This window comes from Nansenia antarctica (genome assembly GCF_963989245.1).
Source record: "Nansenia antarctica genome assembly, chromosome: 6".
NCBI classification, from domain to species: domain Eukaryota; kingdom Metazoa; phylum Chordata; class Actinopteri; order Argentiniformes; family Microstomatidae; genus Nansenia; species Nansenia antarctica.
Window position 1 is genome coordinate 66653383 of NC_137676.1, and position 20201 is coordinate 66673583.

The 20201-nt window shown below is 43.3% G+C and overlaps 3 protein-coding genes across 3 annotated transcripts in view; 2 read left to right on the forward strand and 1 right to left on the reverse strand.

The window, feature by feature from the left end:
* The window catches only part of slc44a1a (solute carrier family 44 member 1a), a gene marked incomplete at its 3' end in the record, with an annotated part of 263392 nt that overhangs the window by 218748 nt on the left and 24443 nt on the right, over window positions 1-20201 (forward strand). The window lies entirely within an intron of this gene.
* LOC308159901 (pyrroline-5-carboxylate reductase 1, mitochondrial-like) lies at window positions 1515-8895 on the reverse strand. The gene is made up of 8 exons (XM_080533729.1): window positions 8825-8895; window positions 8620-8690; window positions 8349-8528; window positions 4556-4777; window positions 4215-4307; window positions 3837-4000; window positions 3384-3559; window positions 1515-1620 (listed from the first exon to the last, which is right to left on the reverse strand). The coding sequence occupies exons 1-7, from the start codon at window positions 8889-8891 to the stop codon at window positions 3397-3399; spliced, it is 960 nt and encodes a 319-aa protein (XP_080389855.1). The 5' UTR covers window positions 8892-8895; the 3' UTR covers window positions 1515-1620; window positions 3384-3396.
* On the forward strand, window positions 9519-10338 carry LOC308159929 (centromere protein X-like; the record flags this gene model as incomplete). Its single annotated transcript, XM_080533756.1, has 5 exons — window positions 9519-9554; window positions 9746-9797; window positions 9903-9956; window positions 10065-10153; window positions 10244-10338. The coding sequence occupies 5 exons, from the start codon at window positions 9519-9521 to the stop codon at window positions 10256-10258; spliced, it is 246 nt and encodes an 81-aa protein (XP_080389882.1). The 3' UTR covers window positions 10259-10338.

Below are 20201 nucleotides of genomic sequence, written 5' to 3' on the forward strand. Positions count from 1 at the left end.
TTGTCCTTGTATTTGTCCTTGTAGTACAACTCCTCACCTGATGCAGCAGGAAAATACAGCATTCATTTAGAAGTGCAAATATAAAGCCACTGGAAACAGGTTAGGTTTTATGCACACAATAGTTAGCAGATGCTTAATGAGACACTCAATTTTGATACAGGCCTATGCATTTTCGCCATTTTAAGCAGTGGCTTCAAGAGTGGATATAACATAGTTATTCACACTGACTTACCTTTCATCAAGTAATTCTTGGACGCCTTTAGAATCCTTGATTTAAGGTGTCCAACCTTGGGTATGCCAGGAGGATACATATCATGCATCATGTAAAACTTGAGTGCTGTATGAAACTCCATCTCTTTCACCTAAACTCTCTCACAACATCCATGTATCTTAAGGTAGCTACAGAGATTAGATCTATAAACAGCCAAAATTACTGATGGGTAAAAATGGCGGTCATCATGTGATCGTAAATCATCGTCGTCAGCGAATCATAGCGCTACCTATGGCCGGAAAGGGCTGAACCTATGACCGGATCTGGTAGGGTCGGAAAAACCTCGCGGGTCGGAAATTCCGGTACTTACACCGGCCTGTTCTTGGGCGAGTAGCTGGTCCTGGAGGGTGACGCGGTGGCCGCCGGGCGGGAGGGGGTGGAGGAGGTGATGTTGAAGGGACAAAAAGCTAGAATAACAGGAGAATTATAGTTTGTATAGCCTGTTGCATATAGGGGAGGCTATTGTGTTTTTACAGACCTGAAACACGTTTTGTATTCGTATGTCAGCTAGACCTACATGAATGTGCAACAATACTATGTGCAATATGACAACCCTTGTGTACATAAGGTTCAGATATAGGAAAAGTTAGGATATTTATAGCATAGCATACAGCACAGTGTTTTATTGTATAGTATAGTAGTACAGTATAGTAGATAGTGTACATAGCCTTTATTTATGTAAACCAGCTCTTTTCCCTTTTTTATTTTACCCTCTTGTTTTTTGTCTTTTTTCCTAGCACCAGGGGAGCCCCCCCTCCTAAATTTCATTGTATGGTACCTGTACTGTATTAATGACAATAAAGACCATTCATTCATTCATTCATTCTGATAGGTTGAAATTAAGCCACCCCACCCCCCACCTCACTTTTCTACGAAATGTAACATAGGTCTACTGATATTTATACTGGACATGTTTTGTTTTTTTCAAACCACTGGGTTATAGAAACGCTATTAATTTTTTCAAAAAACTATTCCTGCTAAACATGTAGACCGTCCGCCTCAGATCCCCACTAATGTGTTGCTCCCCCTGTCACGACCAGAGGGCGGAACCCAGAAGCAGACAACGGAGAACAGGTAGTACAATAATAATAATGATTTATTGTAGGGTAGGGGTGTCAGGAGGAGCAGGCTGGAGGTAGATAGGTAGTCAGACAGGCAGGGGATCAGGCAGGTAGGCAGACAGGCTGGAGGTCAGGCAGGTAGGCAGGTAGTCAGAACGGCAGGGGGTCAGGCAGGCGGAGTGGTCGGCAGACAGGCTGGGGATCAGGCAGGAGGGAAAGTACAGGCAGGCAGGGATCAGGAAGGGAGCAGGGTAGTCAGGCAGGCAGGAGGTCGGCAGGCAGGGAATCCTTAACGGGGAACAAGGAGAATAGGGTTAGGCTAGGGTAACGGGTAAGAACTAGAGTAGAGGGAACGAACACTGGAACCAACCATTAAATGGCTACGATCTGGCGTTGACTGGAAGCAGGAGCAGAGCTTAAGTAGGAGCCAGTCGCGGTCTTAATCGTCCACACCTGGCACCACTGATCGACGGCTGATGAGCCAGGGGCGGAGCTGTGACACCTCCTTATAATAAAGCCTCGGCTACCGCGCTTTGGAAACGATGACGTCAGAAGCGGACACTTCATCGCCTTTCCCTGCAGCAGACATTCTCGCCGGGCGCGGTGGCGCGTGCCTGTAATCCAAGTCACCGGGTTAGGGTTAGTGAAGTATATATCAGTAATTTATTCCCTTGTCATTTCAAGTTTGCTATGAAATAAAACAACGTTGAACATTCTCCTGATTGGTTGGTGTCTGATAGAAGCTCCTGTACCGACGTGGGAGGGTGTCCTGGATACACTGTGCTCAGTAATGACTCTAACATCAGTAACTTTGTGTATTTGTCTGTTGTTTGAGACAATAAACCATCTCAAACAATCTCTATCGAGACTCGGGCTAACAGTCGTCCGGTATCGGGATATATTATTGCTTAATAATCACTATCAGCCCGTCCGCTTCAGATCCCCACTAATGAGTTGCTCCTTCTTATAATAAAGCCTCGGCTACCGCGCTTTGGAAACGATGACGTCAGAAGCGGACACTTCATCGCCTTTCCCTGCAGCAGACAATCTCGCCGGGCGCGGTGGCGCGTGCCTGTAATCCAAGTCACCGGGAGGCTGAGGTTGGCGGATCGAATGAGCTGAGGAGCTCTGGGCTGTAGCGGCCCATGTCGAACGGGTGTCCACACTAAGTTCGGTATCGATATGGTGCTCCTGGGGGAGCCCGGGACTACCAGGTCGTCTAAGGAGGGGTGCAACGGCCCAGGTCGGAAACGAAGCAGGTCAAAGCCCCCGTGCCGTCCAGTAGTGGGATAGCGCCTGTGAGTGGACGCTGCAGTGCAGCCTTGACAATAGATCGGAACCCAATCTTTTCTATTCTCAATGTTTTTCCCATACATTATATATCATGTATGTTTGATTTTATATGTTCATATTTATAATAAAAAATGACATTGTTTCTCCACAGTTACTGACCAGTCTGTGTTGGTGTTGTTTCTGTAGAGTAAATGTGTGTGCGTGTATGTGCGTGTGTCCGTCCATATTTGTCTGTTGGGAGGGGGTTGACACCTAATTATTATAAGTCACCATGATAGCCCACCAATCCTATAAAAAAGTAACATTGAAAAAGTACATCTATTCTCACTTAGTGGATAACATATTGCTAAGAGTGTTTAAAGATAGTGGTTGCTCCCTCTATGGACTCAACTAAGTGAGGTCATACAATCACTCATTCAGGCAAAGAACAATGGCCAGAATATAGACAGATAAATGAGGATGTAAAACAGAAACCACCTGATGATTTGTAGCAAGTTAGACAGAGTTCCAATACAAAGGTATGCACTATTCATGCTATGCACTATTCAGTCTGGCACACATTCTACAAAACATAAGTTTGAACCTTTCCAATTGGTCACCCTACACTTGCCTCTGCGTTTCAACAACTTATCCTGGAGTGAGTGGAATTCTAGCCTGTTGCTAATCAAGTAGTTTATCCTCACATATGGGCCTGGTTTGTTATGCTCCTCTCCTTAGCACTATTACAGTATTTCATTTTTTTAAGGTAACATCTTAACCTGTATCAGGAACTCAGTTCTTATGCTTGGGGTTGCTGGTGTTGAAGAAGCTGATCCCAGATCTGCTGACCAGTCCTGCTCCACTAACTCCTGGCTGCTGCAGCACCTTGTCAAGTGTTGTCTTCTTTATGGCAGCAGAGGAGATCTTCTCCTGATCAGCTAAGAACTGGAGCTCCCTTTAGAAAAATAAATAAATAATCACATCAATAATGACACACAACAGCATGGAGCTTATCAGAGAGAACTGCCTTCACAAACCTACAGAATCTATCTAGCTCCCTCTGCTGACAAAATAGACATACAGAAGAGCATAGTAAAAAGCAGTATGACATGACAGACTTTAAATATTATTCCCTTTGCACATAAAACCCATACCACATCAGTGTTAGTGCAGTCACCAGTGTCACTTCCTGTATCCAGACTACTGGCCACGTAGCCAGTACAACCGCATACCTGGTTCTAATGCAGGAGGCCTCTACAGCATTGATGAGGAGGCTGCGGAACCCTCCACTCTCCATGACGTGCAGGGCATGGATGGTGGCGCCCCCTGGTGAGGACACATTGTCCTTCAGCTGACCAGGGTGCTGGTCTGAGTCCAACAGCATTTTCGCTGCTCCCTAGGGAAGAGACATGGAGACTTGCATAACTTCCCCTCTGACTTCTGTGACTCTATCCAGAGCTAAAAATGCTGTTAACCTATCCTCACAGTTTAATGCTATACAGTTTAATGCTATCCTGCAAACTAGACACGACTTTATTAAACTTTTATTATTCAATGTAGGTCATTAGCAGGTCATTTTCTGCATTTAAGTAATGCATAAAAGTTCTCACCAGCAGGGCCTGCGCTCCAAGTCTTACAGCCAGTCTTCTGGGCAGACCCATTTTAACCCCTCCATCAGCAAGAGCATCAACAGCTAAGAATGCCTTCAGACATACAAACACACAACACACACACTATTTACCAAACAAATATTTGAAAGGCTCTGTGGGAATGGTAGAATACAACAACTGGTCTGTCAAGATAAGGCATAGTCAGCTTTCTACACCATGACAAGGCACGGTTATTGATGCACATTTGCATGGTCATAAATATAACAACCCAACAACAGTTACAATCCAGTGGTATGTTGACAGACATGCAAAGTAAACCGCTGACCATATAATCCACTCACATAGGCAGGACCGCTGCCACTCAGTCCTGTGACAGCATCAATCAGGTCCTCCTCCACCTCTGTACAGTAACCCACACTGGCCATCAACTGCTCCAGGAGTTTCCCGTCCTCCACCTGTGCATGGGTGCCTGTGGCATACACAGTGGCCCCCTCCCGAACCACCACTGGGGTGTTGGTCATGCAACGCATCACCTTGGGGGCTGTGCGGTAATTGAGCAACTTCTGCAGGGGGTAACCATGACAAACTTCAGAGGCATCCTTGCTATCATGAGGAAAACATAATAACTCTTATTTTTGATAAACAACAAAGGCTATAGACTTGCCATGGCATTAAAACACATTTTGTTGATTGATTATTTCAAGGAGCGCACTGTGACTTAATGTGCATTTTCTCATTCTCTCAAGAGATTCAGAGAGATCATACAACTAATGGCAGCTTTACCAGCATAACAACAAAGGTCAGAGATATTTCAATCCGGAATGGGGCCGGGAGAAGGTTATTTCATGCTACAGCCTGAAATGCTTCTGCCCCAGGGGCGTGTGAGACTATTAGGTGGTGGGCCGAACGCGTTTTTTGTGAAGTTTATCGATTTCCATCTATAGAGTACACAATGTTTAACATATGATATTAAGTAATTCTACTAAGTCTAATAAAACGTGTTGTCATCTCTAGTTATGTCGGAGATTTTCACAAACTTATTTTTTAATCGTCTGTCTGCTCAGGGACATCGCTGGTCGCTCTAGTTGATAAACCAATCAGAATTCGAGTACGGCTTCATTAGGACCCCGAAATGTAAACACTGGCTGTTAACCCCAACAAACCGAACGGACAATATTATAGCATTTTCAGATGCAAGTTGGACCAAATTTGTACATTGTTCTCTACAGTGGGTGAATCTTCACACTGCAGAAAGCCAAATTGCAGAAAGGGCTGTAAAAAATATATATAACCTAGTAGTAGACAGTTACATTCCAGATGTGGCAGCTAATATGAATGAATGAATGAATGTGTTAAAGGAGCACAGTCTAATACTGAGCTACTGAGATGCTAACCCGCGGACTCTGGTTGACGCGCCGTGCGTTCTAGTTTGATGTGTGCTGTTGGTTATACACGATCCGTAGTCATTGGTTTGCTGCATAATAGACCTTTATTGCGTTACTATGTGCCATCAATGGCTTAATCACGGGTACAAAACACTAACAACAACAAACTCAGCGCCCTTGCGGTCAAACCTATTTGCCCTTCCGGGGTCAACACCTGACGATAACAACAAATGTACTACCTTATAAAGACCTGCCTCAGGTATTGTGACAGCGCCACCCCATGCCCACACAGTGAATTACAACACATATGACAGGACCATATCTGGCTCCTACAGAATGAATGAATGGTCTTTATTGTCATTAATATAGTACAGGTACCATACAACGACATTTAGGAGGGGGGGCACCCCTGGTGCTAGGAAAAAAAATACTAAAAACAAGAAGGGAAAAGAGCTGGTTTACATAAATAAAGGCTATATACACTATCCACTACTATACTATACAAATAAAACACTGTGCTGTACTCTATGCTATGCTATAAATATCCTAACATTTCCTATCTCTGAACCTTATGTACCCGAGGGTTGTCATATTGCACATAGTATTATTGCACATTCATTTAAAGTGTCGCAGTTTGCAGGTTTGAAATGTTCACAGTTGTGTTTCAGTATTGCACTTGATTACAATCTAGTAGCTTCCATCAAATTGTCTAGATTGTCCAGGGCCTAGAACCTAGGTATTTGCTGTGTTCAGGGCCTGAATGGCCCTAGAGTAGAAGCTGAGCTTCAGTCTATTTGTCCTTGCGGACATGGTCCTGAACCGCCTGCCCGAGGGCAGCCGAACAAAGTGTTCGTTCCCAGGGTGGGATGGGTCTCTGGAGATCTTGGAGGCCTTCCTGAGGCAGCGTGTGTTGTACAGCTCTTCACGACTCTCTGTAGCGCTTTCCTCTCTGCGGCTTTGCAGCTGGAGAACCACTATAACCACAATATTGGCTACCATAGACAATGCTATATGCAGTATGCCAACATACGAAACATTGAAAGAGCCCGCAAGAGAAGGGAAAACTCAGTACAGGAGGCTGCAGGTGTGTTTTATAGCAATATAAGTTATTTATAAGAACAATATGATATAAACAAGCTAAGATTAATATGACATGAACATTATTAACAATATGATATAAACAAGCTAAGATATGACATGAACATTATTAACAATATGATATAAACAAGCTAAGATATGACATGAACAAGATATGAACAAGGCATCAATGGGTCAGGGTCAGCCCTGTCAGGTCAGGTCCAGAAGATGTGCAGTGCAGTCCAGGGCTGAGCATCTGGGGTTACCTGGGGAAACAGATTAGGAGAGTGGTAAATAAACTAGGCTATAACTTTGGAAGCATTACTATTACAATGCATAGAGTATCATATGTCTCTCTCTCTCTCCCTTCCCTCCCCCCGCCCCTCCCTTACAATGTAGTAGAAGCAGAAGGTCAAACTGAAAATGATACACCACCAAAGCCTAGACTTCTCCGCTCAAAGACTACCACTACGTTCAGCCTAAATAAAAAACCACATCTTCTTCCCGCCCAGTGCATAATATGCAGACGGGACAAATATTTCAGTTTTAGAGCTTGTATACTGCTCCTGCAAAAAAACAAAATGTGTGAAAGGGAGATGCACATGCAAATCTAACAACCTACCATGTACAGACATGTGTCTGTGTTTGCACTGCGAAAACACACTAGTGTTATAAATGTTCTCTAAACACTTGAATCTTTGTCTAGTCTCGTCAATTATAGGCAAGGCAAGTGAAGATACATTTAGTCTTGGGTTTTGTCTTACCAGCTCACCTCGTAAAAGTGAGACGATTGACAATATCAAAAACATGCTTGCACACACATATACTGTAACGTACTCACACACAAGTTAATGTTACTGGTCCCAATTTGGCACAATTATTACTGAAATGATTGAGAATAGACATAGTTGACATTGGTAACTTAGCTATTGTACCCTTTAAAGTTAGATAACTAGCTTGTTAATTCATTAGCTTCACAATCGCGGGTGACGTTTGGTAGGATTTTTCACTAAAATAGCATATTAGAACATGTTTGTATTGACACAACATGACATGGACTTGTTCATTAATATGTGATATGAATTAGTATGACGTGCAAATCTTACCTGAAACATTACTTGACAGTAAAGTTATCCGAAACAACTCAGTCTTCTCCTCTTTCCAGATAATACGTTGTTTACTTCCTAGTTCCGTATTTTGAAGGAATATCATTGGCAGACGTCAAGTCAGGTGACGCTTTAACGGGTTTTGATTGGTTAGCGGCATAGTAGCCCCAATCATTCTCCTTATTAACTTATGGATCGTAAGTTTACTTTTCATAAAACGTTGATCGACCAACGTCTACCAACTGACGGAAACATGTTCCAAAAAAAACTATTTAGCTTATATGAAAAAATCAACTAGTCTGTAGTTGTAGATCGATCATTTCACAAACGAAAGCAGATAGACAGCTTCGGCCCACCGCCTATATAGCAATGTGGACAGGGTGGAGGGAGTGTGGGAGAACCAAGTCTGGGAGAAAAAAAATCTGGAGACAGGATTACACCAGAGTATTCTTGCTTCATTGGTCTGACAGGGCTGAATAGATCAAAGCATAATTCCTGCCTCACATTGCTTATCCAAGCTTGTCATATGAGGACAAATGAGGAAGCAGAGAAGATTGTAAACTTACCTTTTCAATAGAGCTGATGGTCACACCTGCTGCACAGGACACAATAAGGTGGCGGTCCTCAATGTCTGGCCCAATCTCATCTAATACGAAAGGGATGATGTGTGGTTTGACAGCCAGGAACAGAACATCACTCTTGTTCACGGTCTCCTTGTTGCTGGTTGTGAGATTGACTCCCATTTTCTGCATAGTGGAGCACAGATATTGTTGATTATATCTCTTACACTAACTTAACCAGAGGTAGCTAACCAAACTAGCCATTATACTCACTCACCCGCAGTCCTGCTACCGTGCTACCGTCTGTGTCTGGAGAGCTGGCAGTGATTCTGTTGGTGGCAATCACACCTGCAGAGGAGAGGAGGAATAACAATTAACTACGGAAGTGGTTGAAATTATATATGTGCAAATATATGGAAATAACACAAATACAAGCCTCATAGATCGTTCATTCCATTGAACGGTTAATCAGCTGAACTTACCTGCAGCAGCGAATCCTCTCACCAGTGCATGGGCCAATTGACCTGCTCCAATGAAACCCACGCTCATTCTGAGTTCTCTGCTGTAATTGTACAGATATACATAATATATTAACATTAGATTATTCATTATTTTTCAAATTCAAATAGATAGAAATATTGATTCATAGTTTCACCAGTATTGTATATGGTGACATAATGTTATTAATACAATCCTGGTGGTACTTATAATGCTATTGTAAGTAAACACGAAAACAGTCATGTAAATCAAGCGAGAAAGTAAGTTATTTCCTGCTTACTCTGATCCAATATCACACGTTGTTGTGATAGAAGACAGTTGAAGTAAAGCCTAAGCGAAGATGCTGCGAAGAGTGTATTAATTGTTAGGCTTTCCTATGTTGACATTTAAAACAACTTCAGTGGACAACGTTACAGCGTTAACGTGGCTTCCTCGTTTGTCCATGCGCAATAGCTTGTGCCCATGCTGACATCGACGTGTGAAAGGTCCAATGAAATGTGAGACTCGTGCGACGTCTGACCAATAACTGTAGTCGTATCGTTGTAAATGGGAGGGTTGTTGTGTAAAGCCAGTTGCATCAGGTTCTGTGTTACTGTGGGCGTGGTGGAGAAATGCCAATAACAGCCAATCGCTGCTAAGAGCGCGCTGATCTCAAGTCTGTGCTGAAAGACTGAAAAAATGGCGGGAAAAGACTCTGAAATTATATTCAAGAAGGTTTGTTCCTCGCAGTCAGTCCAACATGTGAAACGTCTTAGCCATAGTCTATTATAAGTAAGCTAGAACATGATAATGAAGTTGCGAACATTTTTTTTAAAACATTGAAAGCATGTGAATTGAAAGCATGTGTGCTGTGCTATGTGACGGCACAAACTGTTCAGCCTGTGTCATTATTTATCTCTTACTAGGACACAGTGAACAAACTCCTGTCAAGTTTCTTCCAGGAGGATGAAACTAAAGGTGACTTATTAATGTTGGTACGGTAAATGTACTTAAATAATGTAGCGTAGCCTACACTGTTACCTATTGTTGTCGGTACCAATGTCATCACTTGTTTCTTTTTAGTGAGCGGCGATGCGGTTCTCCTCATGGCAGAGATGTTGAAAGTATTTGTTCGAGGTACGGATAGGATCAGTCTTTGATTGCAGACGTATGTTTTTTCAACTTATTAATCAATGTTAATGTATTACTGAAAATCATAACATTCCGTCCATATTATTTTTGCAGAGGCCGCACAAAGATCACTACAACAGGCTGACACGGAGAACTGCGACAAAGTGGACATAGAGCACTTCGAAAAGATCCTGCCACAACTGGTATGGGTAGAGATAAACAGAACCCCATGGTCAAATCAATTATCAGATTATCACAGCCCCTCTAAAGATTGATTTTATTTTATTTCCCAGTTGCTGGATTTCTGATGTTGTACCAGAAGATGGAGTCAGAGTGCTATTATTGATCTACAGTCTTCCATTCCACCTCATCATAATACTGTTTAATTGAGTTGAGATGTTCAACTGGAGGCATTGGACGCAATTGTATTACGTCATACATATTGTATACATTTTCAGTTACTTTAGTTTGTTGTGTTTCAATCATTTGAATACTAACAGAAGTTGTACCTTTTAGTATATCTAAACAAACTCCTGGGGTATACCCACAGTAAAAGAAGCGTGCCACATAAAAAGTGTGAAAGTCATTGTCTGAATGTACATTTGGTACTATTAATCCAAAACAGAAATGATGTGATGTTGTCCTCACCCCTCTATGCTGCCACCACTACCTCCCACCTGTGCTCCTCTGTGCAACAACGGGTGCTTCCAGCATGCTCCCCAGCACCCCTCATCAAAGCCTCCTTTTTCTGTCCTGCAATGTTTAGTTAGAGGTGGGGGGATGGGCCAGAGGGACCTCTGTTACACAGGAAAGTTGAATGGAGTGTGCGTGTGTGCATGTGTCAGCCAAACATCACCACAGAGACCACACGCATAGATATTCCATTTGAAAGGAAGCATAACAAAACACATTGGAACATGGCCCGGGAAGAGCCGAGTGTAATTCTGAAGGTAAATAAACAAAGAGGCAAGGAGGAGGTTCTCTCTCTCTCTCTCTCCCTCTCCCTCTCTCTCTCTCTCTCTCTCTCTCTCTCTCTCTCTCTCTCTCTCTCTCTCTCTCTCTCTCTCTCTCTCTCTCTCTCTCTCTCTCTCTCTCTCTCTCTCTCTCTCTCTCTCTCTCCCTCTCCACAGCATAGGGGAAGGTGTCCATTGGGTCTACATGTGAGAGCTGTGGGTAATTCCAACTTGAGAGTGTCTGATGATGTTATAGAGGCTGTGTAGCACAGACTCGGCACTGTCGGCAGCATGGTTTCACTCTGAGTCAGCATAGCTGTACAACACCTCACACTATTTATTTGTGTAGCTGATGGATGACTACAGTTACAAACAGCTGGAAGTAACTTATGGTGCTTTTCCACTACAAGGCTGACCCGGGTCGACCCAGGCTGGCCTGCTTCTTTGGCGCTTTTCCATTTGTTGGCCTGGGTCGGGTCGGTTCTTTAGCTACCCTTCGTGAGCAGGAACCATAGGGCCGAAAGGTACCTTTTTGCCAGGCTGCGTGTGACGTGTGACGCTGCACACCGTTGATTGGTCAATGGAAATCGTCATCCCATGTACATAGATTTCATCACTAACCGCCATTTTTAAATACCACAACAGATTTCGCTCTAGGAAAATGTCACTTACTGTTTCTGTAATAACGTATTAATAAAGATTTGAAAAAATATGATCACCATGTATTATCTTAGTTTAATGTCATTTCAATGCATCATAGAACTTTTATTTACAACAAGCATAACAAAAAAAATCGCTATTATGGCGATGTGCTGTGCCTATGCTGTCCCTCAGTCGAGCGCGCTTCATCATCCCCCTTCTAAAACAGCCATCTCCCCTTTCCATCCCTTATGTCATTTTATCAATGAACATTGTATTACTGTTATTTCAACATTTAAGTCTCTTTCACACATAGTTCCCTGCAGTGGCGGACTCAGGCTGTTTGAAGGGCAGGGGCGAAAAGAAAAAAAGGGCACCTACTGCATGACATGGGACCCCATCAGCGAGGAAAAAGCTATGATGCGTCATGTATGGATTAAGATTAACATTATGTAGTCTAGGCAATCCAGATTAAAAGTATACACCTCTATGATAAAAACACATAGGGAACAATACACCTTTAAAATGTGTATTTCACAAACACCTCCAAATAATGTTTTTGGTTATTTTCATGCTATATGTTAACCTGTTTATATCCATTCTATTTTTTTTTAGGTTTTCTGCTCACAAGGGCTTTCATAATGATCTTGCTATCAAATGAAAGCTAACACCTGTGGGGTGGCAGAATCAAAGTGTCAAAATCAAAATATATATACTGTGTCAGAGTAAATAGAGCTAGAACATTGTGAAAAATCTCAAATTCACTCTCCGCCTAAAAAAACGACAGCTTTGTACCTGTTTTAGTACAGGTATGTTTAGGCGGACAACCAAATTGTGCCATTTGGAGACATTTTGGCACCATCAGTGCCATTTGACCTTTCTCATCTTATTTTCTTTTGTAAAACTAATTATATTTCACTGACACATTACTATAGGAATCAGAATCAGAATCAGAAGACTTTTATTGCCATGACATGTAAACATGTTAGGAATTTGGTTTGGAACAATGGAGCACGGTTTACAGCAGGACAGGTGCAAGACAGGACAAGACAGTGCAAACCAACATCAAAGTGCAAGAGTCATAATTAATATAAATATAAAGTGCAGAAATCAAGTGTTCAAGTGTTCATAGTGTTCATATCCAGACAGTCCAAAGCTCTCTGGGTGGGGGTGGAGGAAGGGTAGATAGATAGAGGTCAGGTCAGGGGGGGGGGGGCCCAGCGGCATTTAGGAGCCGGATGGCTGTGGGGAAAAAGCTGTGTGTATGTCGGGCCTTCACAGTTTTTAGGGACCGCACCCTCCTGCCTGGTATAAATAGGTATAAATTCCATCCAAATTCAACAGTTTTCTCACTTGTTTTGAAAATTAACCCATTCATCTCTGTACATTTACCCACTCAAAGAAAAATATACATAGAAAATGAAGTTTGACTCAGATTTATTGTCAAACTGAGAGCATAGAGGATTGCAATAATAGCAAACTTTGAAATATTAGAAAATTGAAAATACAATCAAGCACACAATAAAAACCAAACCTTGAAAATTGTCAAAACAAATCAGAACTAGAAAACCATATACAATGTCTGCCACTCAGTCATTTGCACCTGCATTTCAACTAATGCTTCACAAACAAAACAATGAACCGAGGCTCTCCCATCCCCCTAGCCTCCCACCATAATAAACAGCCCATCCCCCCAGCCTAGGCTCAAGTTACCTACCTATGGACAGGAATATCTTCAACAGATCAAGAAATAAAGAAATATATGATTAAGCTACAAACTACACAAAAGAAACAAGACAATTATATGAAAAAATATGATTTTAAGACCCAACATTAGATTACATGACTGTTACTGTAACTGGAAATTAAAAATATTGTCATGAGTGTCTCATTTGAAAATCACTCTGCATGTCCAAACAAAGGTGCATATTGGTTGGGCGCTTGCTGCAGGAGAAGCATGGACAGATGCCATTGCTTTAACGGAAGGGAGATGGTGGGTAGTGGAGTCATAGCAGAATTCTTCTTTGGGCCATGTGTTTATATATGTCTATGACTTCATTACGATCAATTGGGATATCCCTCTCAATTGAAAGCAGCATGAGATCAGAGAGCCTTTTTTCCCCACATCGGTTTTGAGCTGGGTTTTGATCAGCTTCAGTTTTGAGAATGATCGCTCTACTGAAGCAGTTGTCACTGGGATAGTAGCATAAGTTTTGAGGAGCATAGTTAGATTTGGGAAAACTGATTCCACATTATTGTCTTTAAGGCACTTAAGCACAGCTGTGACATTGTTGGAGGGGAGAGCATATGAAGAGTGGAATACCTTCAGTTCGGTGACAACATTCTCTTCTTCTGCATCATAAAACTGGCACACATCTCTGACAGATAGAGCAGCTCTGTCATTTGTCATGCCCTTCCAGTGACTTGAGATGGTAAGGCAGTGAAGACCTGTTAGGATTGACCCAGTAGGCGTGTCATCCTTCCCCTTGAATCTACGGTGTAGCTCATGCGAGAGTATGTCAAGAAAGGTAAAGAACACCTTGCCCCGGTAGTGTTCCTCCAAGTCTTGGGCTTGGTACTCCTCCGTAACAGATTCAGAGCTATAGCTGTACCTTTGAGGTACCTTCCTCCGTCTGGTTTGTCCAGGTATTTCTTCTGGCACCTCAATGCCTACTGCCTGCTGCCTCTGCTTTGCATTTGAAAAAAGCACCTTGACAGGGCTCTACGCTAACCTTTTTCACTAGGAGCACATGTGCTCCTAAATGAAAAATGTTAGGGGCACACAAAGAAATTTAGGAGCACAGTGAAAAATGTAATTATAACACATTTTTATTAGTGATTTTGCAATTTTTGCACCAAAATCACACATTGGCCCATGCCTACAGCCCTACTAGACGCAGAGTTGATGGCATTGTATTATGGTAACTAGCTGTGTCAAGTTCTCCTGGTTAGCAGCATGTTCATTCATTCATCCATGTCATGCCTGTCAGCTAGCAGCTAGCAGCCCAGCCAGGCTTTAGGGCTAGGTCTGTCAGCTAGCAGCCCAGCCAGGCCATGCAGAGGTCTGTCTCCATGCTGCCCACCTCCCTGCTGCTGGGTCAGGCTACATCAGTCACACACGGTGGCCAGACAACTCCACATCTAGGGGTATTAAACTACCCCACATCCAGATGACCAGTCCCCAGCCCCATGCTGCCCGGGGTGGTGACATGTGGAGGTGGCCAGCCCAGCACGGTGCCTCTGCGGCGGCTAGCTGTTAGCACACCACCATCCCCGGGGGTCCCACCTCTCTGCCACACTCAAGTACAACATGTTGCATTTTCATGCCATTAGGCAACTTGCTTCCTAGGGTTTCCTAGGATGAGAGATGCATTTGGACTTCTGGAGTACCTCCACTACTTTCAATGGGTTCTGAAGGTCTGAGAGCTTTCTACTTTCTACCCTGGGTAGTTAACCCTGGTTGTAACCTTGGGTTCAAATCTGGAGTGTGTGGGACCAAATCTGTAGATGTGGTGAGCTAATGAAGCTAATGAAGCTTGAGATGAGAAAAGGGCGCTTGTCTCTTTAAGGCCCAAAAGGGAGTTAGCGATTAGCGATGTTAGCTTAGCGCCAGTTTAACAGAAGTAACTTCACTTTTAACATGACTTCCCGTGGTCGTAGCGGGCTGGCTGACGGCTTAAAATGTGGCCACACGGTTCGCGCAGATTTATTTTTAGAATTAAAAAAAAAAAAAAAAAAAAAGTATCTGTACTCGCACGTGTGCTCGTGAATTTATTTCTCTAGTCGCACAGATGTATTTTTAGTCGCAAATGCGAGTGAAATGGTCGCACTGTAGAGCCCTGCTTGAACTCTTCATCCTTCCTCATTGCTGTCACTCTTTGTATGACCCCCTCCACAATGGTGTATGATGCTGACAAGTTGAGGTCTTTTCTCTGAAGTGAAGCAGATGCGATGGCAGTCTCATTGAAGACGGGTGTGGCAATCTCCATGCATAGAATAAATTCAAAATCTATGCTACGCAAGAGCATCCGGGCATCACCTGCTGCAGAGTCTGGTGGATCACTATCAGCCATGTTCTGAAGCAGCTTCACCACAGCAGTAAGGACCTTCTTCAGGGATCTCAGAGCATCTTCTCTACATGCCCACCGTGTGTCAGCCTTTTCAACTCACAGACTCTTTGGTCAGGGACCAGGGTACATGGTCTGTTGCATTTTCACGAATGCAGCGTGGCGTTTTGGAGATCTGAAGGTGTACAGACTTTCAACTAAGTTGAAAAACCGAACAAAATGCTGGCTTGATTTGGCACTCTCCGCCAAGACCAGGTTGAGACAGTGGGCATGGCAGTGCACGTATAAAGCTTTCTTATTGTGGCTCTGAATTCGTGACTGCTGACCGTTGTAGCTTCCGCTCATATTTGCGGCTCCATCGTAGCCTTGGCCCCTGTTGTCTTCCACTTTTAATCTATTCTCCTCAAGGACTGTCATCACAACATTTTCCAATTCCTTTGCTGTTGTTCCGCTCACGTCACAAACTTAAAAATCTCTCCTTGATTTCCATCTGATGGACAAAGCGAACAACAAAGGACACTTGTTCGACTTGAGAGAAGCATCCGTTGTCTCATCCAAGAGAATGGAGAATATTTTGGACTCATCCATTTGGATGGAATGACATTGGCTGACATCCAAATGGATGGAATAGTATGTTTTCAACAATGGGATTGGGAATGAGTATTTTAAACGTTATTGTTTAATCATTGGCAACAATTAATTTTGTCAGTGCAGAACAGTGCAGATCGAGAAACATCTAAATGTTAGCTAGATATTAGCCCATCGGCCCCATGCAAAAACGCAGAAAATATTTGCTGATGGCCATATAATGTGTTTTGAATGTAAGCAGGGTTTAACTATTTGGCAACGCCCCTAGACTGTCGTCACTTTGGGAAAGCCTGCCCTAGTAAGCTGCATCACATTGTATCCACTAACAGAGCACTCATTAAGACACGTTATTTAATTTTCTTGCTATGTTTTCCCATTGGAAGGGCAGCCAATAGGGCACGTCCTCTCAATTTCTCCACTCAAAAGGGCACTTAAACGCACCGTTTTCAACTATGGGGACACATGGTCAAGTTTAGACCATTGGAAGGGCAGCCAATAGGGTACGTCCTCTCAATTTCTCCACTCAAAAGGGCACTTTAGCGCAACGTTTTCAACTATGGGGGCACATGGTCAAGTTTAGACCATGTGAAGGGCAGCCAATAGGGCACGTCCTCTCAATTTCTCCACTCAAAAGGGCACTTTAGCGCAACGTTTTCCACTATGGGTGCACATGGTCAAGTTTAGACCATGTGAAGGGCAGCCAATAGGGCACGTCCTCTCAATTTCTCCACTCAAAGGGGCACTTTAGCGCGAATTTCTCCACTCAAAAGGGCACTTTAGCACGACGTTTTCATCCGTGGGCGGTCGCCCCCCCCCCCCCCCCCCCCCCCATGAGTCCGCCAGTGGTTCCCTGTAACTTCAATGGAATCCCAAGCTGTGCCGTCCAGGCATTTTCGCCGTTCACTCATGAGTCAAATGCCGGTAGATTCGCGTCTTGTTGGCGTTTCCCTGGTTGCGAGATCTACAGTAACGTGCAGTGAGGTCATTGGCTGGGTAGGCAGTGAGCTATTTAAAAAAAGATCATGCGAGTAACGCAGCAGCCAGACTTCAAATGGCATAGCGCATACTATAAAGGCAATCAATAGCCCTTATATCTTTTAACGCAGGCTCAAAACTCACTTCTTCAAGAAGTAGGCCTACTACCAGGATCCTCCCTGTTAAGCACCTATTGTATTTTTAGTTTGCTATTCTTCATTTTGCCTTAAAAAAGCAGTACACTCCTACGTTAAATGCAATTATTGTAAGTCGCTTTGAATAAAAGCGTCGGCTAAATGACTGTAATGTAGGCTAATATACTATACTATAAAGTCAATCACATAGCCCATATATACTATACTATCAAATAGCTGGTCAAAAATGTGAAATGTATTGTTATCTCATAACTACACATAGCGTAGCGCAACAGCCTGTATGGCATTGCCTACATTCACCTGCATCTCAACAGGATTTACAGCAGCACGCAAAACAGCTCAATGACAATATAAACTCACCTGCATCAACAACACAGGATTTACAGCATTTGAACCGGCACGCAATAGCCTACATTATCTTAAGCATATGTAACATGCGTAGGCAAATGTGCGGCTAATTTCTCATCCTTTTCTGCCATCAAATGTAAAAGTTCGACATAATTCCCACGATTGATGAAGCTACTGCTGGGGAAATTTAGAACCGCGGCGCGAACAGCAGAGGATGCCGCTACGGCAAGCCAAACGCAAACTGTCAATCATGCTGTCAGAGGCAGCCTGCACGGTGCCTCAACGTCCATCAATGAAGACAATGTGAGAACAGACTACGCATGCGCAAACCTACGAAACTGTTGGTCTATCACTTCGCATAGCACAGAGGCACAAGCACAGTCTGCCTCAGCCTCTCGCCAGCAATCAGCTAGCTTTGGGAGCAAACTCTCCTGGTGCCAGGGCATGCATTATATTTTTAAAACAACACATTTTACATCATTTAATTTAATTTTAACAACATTTTTACACATTAAAGTTAAGAATAATGAGAAAAATAAAGAAAAATATTTTAAAAAGACTGATATTATTTTTCTTTCTTAAATGCCTGGGTGAGGCACTGCCTACCCTGCCTCACCTGACTGCACACCACTGGATCTAAACTACTAGAACTGAAATCGGCAGGTAACAGGCACGTAACATCCATATGCTGTATATATAAATAAATATATTTGACTACCAGCAAGACACCGGAGCACTATAAACGCGGAGATTGTATGAGCCCCGCGTCAGTCAGCCTTTTCGTAGAAATACATCGCTTCCCAATCCCTGGTTGCGAGATCTAAAATACAAATCTACTAGAACTGAAAGCGGCAAGTAGGCTATAACAGGCACGTAACATCCATATGCTGTATAAATAAATATATTTGACTACCAGCAAGACAGCGCTGCACTCGTATCTATCAGCCTGTCTGTATGTCATAATGATGTCGTTGAATGTCGTGGAATGGTCATTGGATGCCGATGCTGAGATACTGTGCTGTTATAAGTTACATTGCACTGCTGTAGACACGTACCTCTCTCCGTCTGATAGAATTTAGACTGAGAGAGAAACGCGGAAAATGCAACCTATAGCCACCACTGCCCCCTAGGGGCGCAATTACACACAAATCTCATAATACCTACAAATTACAATGAACAACACCAGATTTTGGTGAAAAAAAACGTACTTAACCACAAAATATAAAATGAAAGGTTACAAAAACATTACTCATTCCTTAACCTGTTACACGCACGCGCGCGCACATTTTAATCATTTATTTCTGTCCACATAGAAACAAGTATACAAGGACACAAATACTGAAGGCACAGATGGGATGCATTCACAAACAGACATGGACAATGTCTTTCACATACAACAGGACAAGACTCACGGGTACAAGTAACACCGTCTCCGCCATATTTGGCGGCTGCCAATAATCGCAGAGACAGAGCAATACTTGCTGAGCCTTTTTGCTTCTCCCTTGGACATTCCCAGTAGACGTAGTCCTCTGACAACCAATCTGTGCACATGTCCAAGACTGCCAAATATAAAGACTAATAGCGTACACCTATAGCCTAGCTCTGAGATGGTGTCTACAAGCTGCTGGTATTTCATGACCTTAGTCATGAAGGCTTCCTCTAGGCTTATATCAAAGGTGCATGCTACCTCTAATACAGACACCTGTACACACACACACACACACACACACACACACACACACACACACACACACACACACACACACACACAACGGCTATTGAGAGAGAGGGGAGGGAGTGTGACTCACCATCAATGGGAGACCTGCGCCTGGGAAGACGCACACAACCGTCCTATTCTGGCAGGGATGGATGAGAGGCAGACACGGAGCTCCTGGTCCACAGCCCTCAGTCGCTCCCTGTACTTGTTTTTGATGTACGTCAGGCTTGAAAAGCTCAGTTCGCACAAATACGTTGTGGAGAAGGGTAGAAGAATAGCAACGGCGCTACTTGAAGCTAGTGGGTACTCGTTTTCCACTGATACCCAAAACCTGTCCAAATCCATGTCCTGAAATGTAATTTTCAATGTGCGATCTTCCCTGATCTCTGCCAGTTGCTCCTGTGTTGGCAGCGACAATTCACTTGAGCTCTTGAGTGCACTTGAACTCCAAGGATCACGGACCCAGTCAAACTCTGCATAAGACTCAGATGGAAAATAGTGCCTAAATTGCTCGTCAAGAGTTTTCAGATGCTGAGTGATGAGGTCAGAAAGTGTACTGCTGTTTGAATGCACACTACACAAGGGAAACATATCAAGCCTGCCCTGTTCCACAAAGGAACACCAGAGTGTGAGCTTAGATCTGAAGCCACGCAGTTTGTCAGACGAGGTGAGAAGGTTTTCTTGGAGGAGGTGACGTTGAAGGGACAAAAAGCTACACTGAAAAAAAAAGTATTTTGAATTTACTTGATTTTAATGTGCACATCAGTCCCACATGATCAGAATATGGGCAACTGATGTAATTATTTCTT